At 33.9% G+C, this 7,500-nt stretch overlaps 1 protein-coding gene across 2 annotated transcripts in view; it reads left to right on the forward strand.

Moving 5' to 3' along the window:
* Cka (Connector of kinase to AP-1) overlaps nucleotides 1–7,500 on the forward strand; it is a 37,792-nt gene that overhangs the window by 28,921 nt on the left and 1,371 nt on the right. The window contains exons 9-15 of one of the 2 annotated variants that reach the window (XM_070141652.1): nucleotides 1,480–1,607; nucleotides 1,836–2,011; nucleotides 2,414–2,583; nucleotides 3,288–3,455; nucleotides 5,392–5,561; nucleotides 5,764–5,929; nucleotides 6,087–7,500. The exon at nucleotides 6,087–7,500 is cut by the window's right edge and continues 1,371 nt beyond it. In XM_070141652.1, coding sequence (XP_069997753.1) covers nucleotides 1,480–1,607; nucleotides 1,836–2,011; nucleotides 2,414–2,583; nucleotides 3,288–3,455; nucleotides 5,392–5,561; nucleotides 5,764–5,929; nucleotides 6,087–6,256 — 1,148 coding nt within the window. In that variant the 3' untranslated portion in view covers nucleotides 6,257–7,500. The remainder of the gene's footprint in view (nucleotides 1–1,479; nucleotides 1,608–1,835; nucleotides 2,012–2,413; nucleotides 2,584–3,287; nucleotides 3,456–5,391; nucleotides 5,562–5,763; nucleotides 5,930–6,086) is intronic. The other variant, XM_070141653.1, reaches the window with a different exon arrangement.

The following is a 7,500-nucleotide window of genomic DNA, read 5'->3' on the forward strand; positions in this document are numbered from 1 at the left end:
TAATTCAATCAAGTATTGAAACCAGTTGCCTGCTGAAGTTAAGGTGACTCAGGTGTTGGTGAGGAGGTGTGGTCATTTTGGATCTTATCAAATTGTGCTACTTTTATTTCTCCTGGTGGTGCTGGTGGTTCCTGCAGTAAAACCTCTTGAGATCAAGCTGCTTTTGATCCTTCAGTTGCTTTTGTTGATGACAGTGGTCTCTGCATCACTGGTAGTTAAGACATCTGGCATGAGACTTGTTAGGAAGCAAGGAACAGTCCAAGTAAACAGAAGACTTGGGTGTTTGGAAAAAACAAAGTGTTGATTTCATCTCCTTGTCACTTCAGCCTTGAAGAAAAATGGTTGGACAGCTAAGATCGTTTTGGAAACAAACATGAAAGCCACAAATTGAATTACTTGGGCTTGTTCTTTTCTTGTGGTGTTGGTGGTTAATGCATATTAATGTTTATTCCTTAAGCTGCAAGCATTAAAGACATATGCTTCAGCTTGGCATGCACTGCGTATATTTCATAATTGCACAAAAAGTTCTGATTTAAAAACTAGTTCTGATTTAAAAACTAGTTGTGCTTGTCCACTTGTGGTGAAATTTCCATAGACCTTTTGCTTGACATAATTCACCAGGTAAGCTTCACCTTCAGCTCAAACATTAGCTCAACATTTTATATTATAGTTTTATCTTTCAGCATAGTGTGGTTTACGTTCAGATAACAGTAGTTTTACATATTGTATTCCAGTTTTATCTAGCTGCCAAATTTAACATGTACTCTGTAGAGTACCTACCCAAAAAGTAAAATGATAAAAAAAAGAATCTTACAACAAGACCAGATTATTGTGTTATGACTGAGGTTTTAACCTAAAAGTAATGTGAATGAATGATATTAATGTGTATATGCTTATGTTGGTGTATTTGTGTTGTGTGCATCTACAGTTTGCCTTATTTGTGTGATAGGGAGAATGGGAGTTGTCCCCTTTTTCAAATAATTTCTGTATATTTTGTCTTGCTCTATGAATTCATAATCTCATGCAGGTTGTTAATTGCAAAACCTGGCATTGAAGTCAAGTAAGTTGGATATACATCTCTGTCTATATGTATGTATGTATGGGTGGATGGATGTATGCATGTTTGTTTTTGTATTTGTGTGTATATTTACGTGCATATGTATCTGTATATATGTTTGTGTATCTGAACATGCAGTATGTATATATAGATATATATGTCTGTGAATGGATATGTATGTATGTACAGACCATTTACCTAATTATGAAATTGATATTTTATCAAGAATTGAAGCCATGTGTGGTCTTGTTGTAGTGTGAAGTAGCCCACCTCACTCCATCTTATGTAGTGAGCCAAACTGGTTCTTGGCCAGTAGTATTGCCTCATTACTAGTTGCCTTTGCTGCACCATTCATATAGTCTCATGTTTAGTTGTTTTGTACTTGCACTATTCTTGATTAATTAGTTTTATTATTTTTTCAGCTGGATTTGGATTTGGCCCAGGCACTCGAGGGACCTTTGTGAGACCAGGTGGTGAGGAAGATGCCTTAGAGGGACTGGGAGAACTTGCACAGCTCACAGTTACTAATGAGGCTGATGCTACATATGATGTAAGTTTTACACATTGGAAGCTTCAGTTTGCGTCAGCGTGTGTACATTTGTCTTGTCTGTCTTTTGATTTTCAAGGAATATTCATAATACTTTTCTTAAAAATGTTATTATATTAAGTGTAACTGATTATTACTTTGATTGATATTGCCAACAGTCTCTGTGTTAATAGTTATATATACATGTTAATGTGTAGTTCATTTGTATTCATTTCTCATTTCCTTGTAAAGCAGATATCAACCAAAGAGAACTTCCGAAAGACTTGGACAGCTAAATACACTCTGCGATCACACTTTGATGGAGTCCGTGCTCTGTGTTTCCACCCTCAAGAACCCACTCTCATAACAGCTTCAGAGGATGCCACATTAAAGTTGTGGAACCTTCAGAAAACTGTGCCAGCAAAGAAGTAAGTTTGATTTACTTCTCCATCCAAGACCACCCATTGTGAAAGTGGAGTTGCTTTCTTTGGTGATAAAGTCAAATCTGACTTTTTGGTTTATAATGCTGTACTTATTGCTTTGTATTATGCTAAAAAATATTTAAGAAACACCTGCTCATTGCAATTAATTACTGTTTTGATTATGAATGATTGTCTATCACATAAATTGCAATTCATGTAAATGCAGGGCAAATACTGTGTAGATTCATGTATCACTACTGCATAATGTTAGAATCACAAAATTAAATCTTTATTTATTTTTAATGTAGTCTCAGAGAGATCTAGTGTTCACGTTTTAAAAGTAGAAAGAAATGAGATGATTGCTGTTTGGTTCACTTCTAATATAAATACTTTTTAAAATTTTAACAGGTCAGCATCTTTGGATGTAGAGCCCGTTTACACATTCAGGGGACATCTTGGCCCGGTTCTTTGTTTAGCAATGAACAGTGACGGAGAGAAGTGTTATTCAGGAGGAATTGACGGCACCATACGCATCTGGAATATACCTTCCTCTAATATTGATCCTTATGACTCATATGGTAAGTTAATTAATGCAACTGGTATTGATTGTTGCATGTTTGACTAATCCATTTTTGAGCTTATGCAAAGAAAGCCATTCCCTTGTTCAAAAAATATTTCATCATGGTACCTTTTTTGGTACTATTAATAAGAGATTTGTTAAATAAGAAAAATTGTATGTAAAGTAAAAGATGTAATGAAAATTGTTGAATCAGTTTATGAACCCATTTGTGGTGGATATATGCAGTCTGCTGTTGTATTGTTTTGTGAATTTTGTTTACGCTTTGAAGTTTCCCCTGGCTTTAATATACCGAGTAATTAATTGGTAGGCCTACCTAACACCACCTGATTACCCTGTTCCTTGAGTTAACCCAATGGCTCTGGGAGAATTTTGGGTTTGCTTATTGTCTTGCTTGCTGATTATGATAAAGAAAAATATAAAGAAATTAAAGAAAAAATCAGACAATCAAGGAGAGAGGTAAGGTCAGATCAGGTCCTCATGTGGAGCTGTTTATGTGTAAACAAAGGCAATAAACTAAAATTGCATTTGGCTAGGCAAGTCTGTACATACCTTCCCACTGTCACTTGGCTAAAGGATGAAAAATTGTACTTCTTAAAAAAGCTCTTCATACTTGCACATAATCTCAGTAGTTTATCTTAAGGCAGTCAGCTTAGATATAATTCTGTAACTGAACCCTCCAAATGATGTATATATCTTTCCCAGATCCAAGTGTGGTTGGGGGCAGTTTATCAGGGCACACAGATGCAGTATGGGGCCTGACATTCCATGCGCAGCGTCATCACCTTCTTTCATGTGGGGCGGATTCAACAGTTCGTCTTTGGTCAGCTGATGCTCGCAACCCACTCCTTTACACATATGCTGTTGAGAAAGGTATTACTTTAGATATGTTTGTGTTCACATATATGACAGTATGTGTGGCTACATATATGTATGTGTATATTAGAACTGTGTACTTAAACAAGGTTTATCTGTATTTGTATTTGTACTTGTAATTGTAATTGTACTTGTCCTTGTCCTTGTACTTGTCTGGGTCCAGGTCTTGGTCCAGGTCCAGGTCCAGACCTGTACCTGTACCTGTTCTTGTACTTGTACTTGTACTTGTTTGAACTGATAACAACAAACTGAACACAATGTTTGTGTTAGACTCAAGATTATTATATGGGATCTGTGATTCTTCCACAGCTAGAGCTGTAAGGTATTATTTTTATGAAAACAAAGATGAAAATTTGTCTGGTTCACATTCCAAGCTTTTATTCTGGAGGCAAGGTGCTAGTAATGGGATCTGTTGTAAGAGGTGAATCGTCACATTTTAGTTGTAGTTAAATGCCTAAGTTACACTAAGAGAATATAAATGTGTAAATGTTAGTTCATTTTGCCCCATATAGGTGAAGTAGCAAGACACAGGCGTTCCAGTAACTTAGACCTGTACCTAATCGATTATGAACAATACTGTACCAATGAAGTGTACCGTTACACAGCTGTAGTATATATAGCATAAATAACATTCATATGACATATGTATAACATTCATATGGCATACATACACCATACATACAATATGCATACAACATAGATACAACATACATGCAACATATGTACATAAATACAACATAAATACAACATAAATACAACATAAATACAACATAAATACAACATAAATACAACATAAATACAACATAAATACAACATAAATACAACATAAATACAACATAAATACAACATAAATACAACATAAATACAACATAAATACAACATAAATACAACATAAATACAACATAAATACAACATAAATACAACATAAATACAACATAAATACAACATATATACAACATATATACAACATATATACAACATATATACAACATATATACAACATATATACAACATATATACAACATATATACAACATATATACAACATATATACAACATATACAACATATATACAACATATATACAACATATATACAACATATATACAACATATATACAACATATATACAACATATATACAACATATATACAACATATATACAACATATATACAACATATATACAACATATATACAACATATATACAACATATATACAACATATATACAACATATATACAACATATATACAACATATATACAACATATATACAACATATATACAACATATATACAACATATATACAACATATATACAACATATATACAACATATATACAACATATATACAACATATATACAACATATATACAACATATATACAACATATATACAACATATATACAACATATATACAACATATATACAACATATATACAACATATATACAACATGTATACAATATGTACAACAAACATACAACATGCAACATGCATGCAACATACATATGTACATATACATACATATGTACATATACATACATGCATACATATATATATGCATACATATATGCATACACATATGCATACATATATGCATACTTATATGCATACATATACATACATACATACATACATACATACATATTTTTATGTATATATTTATTTATTTATTTATTTATTTATTTATTTGTTTATTTGTATATTAATTTTATTATAATATTATTATTGTCATTTAGGTGTGTTAATGTGCATATATTTGTATAATTATTTTTATATATATTTTTTATTTATTTATTTAGGCATATGTATGCTCTATCTTTATAGTTTAATTTAATAATAAGTATAGATAGATAGTTACTTTATTATAGGTATGTTTGTATTTGTTGATAAGCAATAATAGTCTTTTCTCATTTGTATTGTTGTTTACTTGCAGATGGAATTCCAACATCAGTTGATTTTGTATATGAGTCTACCAATCAGTTTGTGTGCAGCTTTAATACAGCAAACTGTGTCATATTTGACCTGGAGACAGGAAAACCAGTCATGCGTCTTGATACAGAACCAGACCAGGGCAGCAATTCTCTCAACCGACAGATTAATAGGGTAAGTACTTTGGGTTTCTTGTCCATAAGGTCTATATCAGTTGACAGTGGTTTTGTTTATATTCTGGACACATTTCTCAATAATATATTGAAAAAAAAAATTGGTGCAATACCTATGTCTTGAAATAAAGAAACTTGTAAATGATTTTAGTGTGAAATTTTGGGTTGAACATTTTTAATTAATGTAAATATACGATTTTCAGGTTGTGTCCCATCCAACTCTGCCTCTGACCATCACTGGGCACGAAGACCGCCACATCAGGTTCTGGGACAACAACAGTGGACGTCTGGTTCAGTCTATGGTGGCTCATCTAGATTCTGTCACATCACTAGCTGTAGATCCCAATGGGCTCTACCTTCTCTCAGGCAGTGAGTTCAAGTGCTTATTATTCATGATCACATTTATATGGTAGGAAAGCAAAGTTGAAATAAGGAAAGGTTATAATTGCAGTCCTGTTATACTATGATTAGTAGATTAAATGTCTAATAAATCATTTGATTTTGATTTTTTTTTTTTTTTCACCAGGTCACGACTGCAGCATTCGCCTGTGGCAGCTCGACAGCAAACAGTGTGTTCAGGAGATCACAGCTCATAGGAAGAAGTTTGATGAAAGCATATTTGATGTGGCCTTCCATCCTAGCAAGCCGTACATAGCAAGTGCTGGAGCTGATGCACTAGCCAAAGTCTTCGTATGATTAGAGAATCCTAATGGTAACCCTAAACCTGAATTTAGGCCACGAGTTGTGAGTGGGTGAGCAGATTCCTGGGCTACAATAAATTTCTGACATCTGTGACTTTCAGTGGATCTGGTGTTTGAAAGGAATGTGACATGTGGAGAAAGTTGTGGTATCTTCAAGAGCAGGACTTGTTGTATATTTCTGTAACAAATCCTAAAATTACCTAGCTGATATATGCTGCTGAACCTTTCATGTATGAAGCAGATATGTAGAGTAGTTGGAAACATCAGAAAATGTGTGTCTTCTGATCTTTGTGAAGGACAGCCTGTGTTGACACACACTCACCCAACACACTCAGCTTTGCCAAAATTTACTTTCAGTCTCCCAAGTCTGAATCAGTGATTACTGTCTGTGGTTCTCACACTGATTGGAACCTAATATTTAATGGTGAAGCACTGAAATTAAAGGTGCCAGTTGCCCATAAAATATACCCATACATAGGATATTCTTATCTAATTGATTGGGACAGAATTGGGGGTTGATTGTGGTAGCCAAGAATCAGCTCAGCTCAAGCCATAATACTCTACATATTTACCCAGCTCCAATTTCAAGCAAAAGAACAAGTCATGCAAAGAAAGTGTGTTTGTGTATACGAGTCCTGGGTATAGTGATGTGACCAGCCAGTGAGAAAGTAAGAAAGTGCTAATGGAAAGTCTGCATATTTTGTATATTGCTACCTTAAGTTGATATTTCCATCATGAAGACAGAATTGAGATTGCAGAAGACTTCATAGCACCTTATGGTTTCGTGTTTAGGATTTCTAAACATTCTGCAGTTGTAGTTAAACATCAAGTTTGGTCACGATAACATCTGTTCAATAGTTTGATTAGGCTTATGTGATTGAACTGATACAATGCTTGACTAGTCTTGTGGGGTCAGCGTGGAAGTTGCCCTACAGTTCATGAAAATGGCTTGCACGCAGACTTCAATCATGGGATGGTTTACATTCTTATATTTATCTGTAAATAAGACCGTTCACTTCTTGCTCATATTAGTAGGCATATGTATTTGCCGAATTTTGTTGGGAAAAAATTTGGTTTGTCATATACATTATGGAATTCTTTGTTTAGACAAAACCTCTTCAAATGTAGGTTTTACAAAGGGTAATGAAGCCCTTTGTGAACTTGTTCTCCAGTGATGCAGTGTAGTTCCATCAAATATTTTGATCTGAGCTATAACTACAGAGTGAACTTACGGAGTTC

The sequence above is a fragment of the Penaeus vannamei genome, chromosome 28 (assembly GCF_042767895.1).
Source record: "Penaeus vannamei isolate JL-2024 chromosome 28, ASM4276789v1, whole genome shotgun sequence".
Lineage (NCBI taxonomy): Eukaryota > Metazoa > Arthropoda > Malacostraca > Decapoda > Penaeidae > Penaeus > Penaeus vannamei.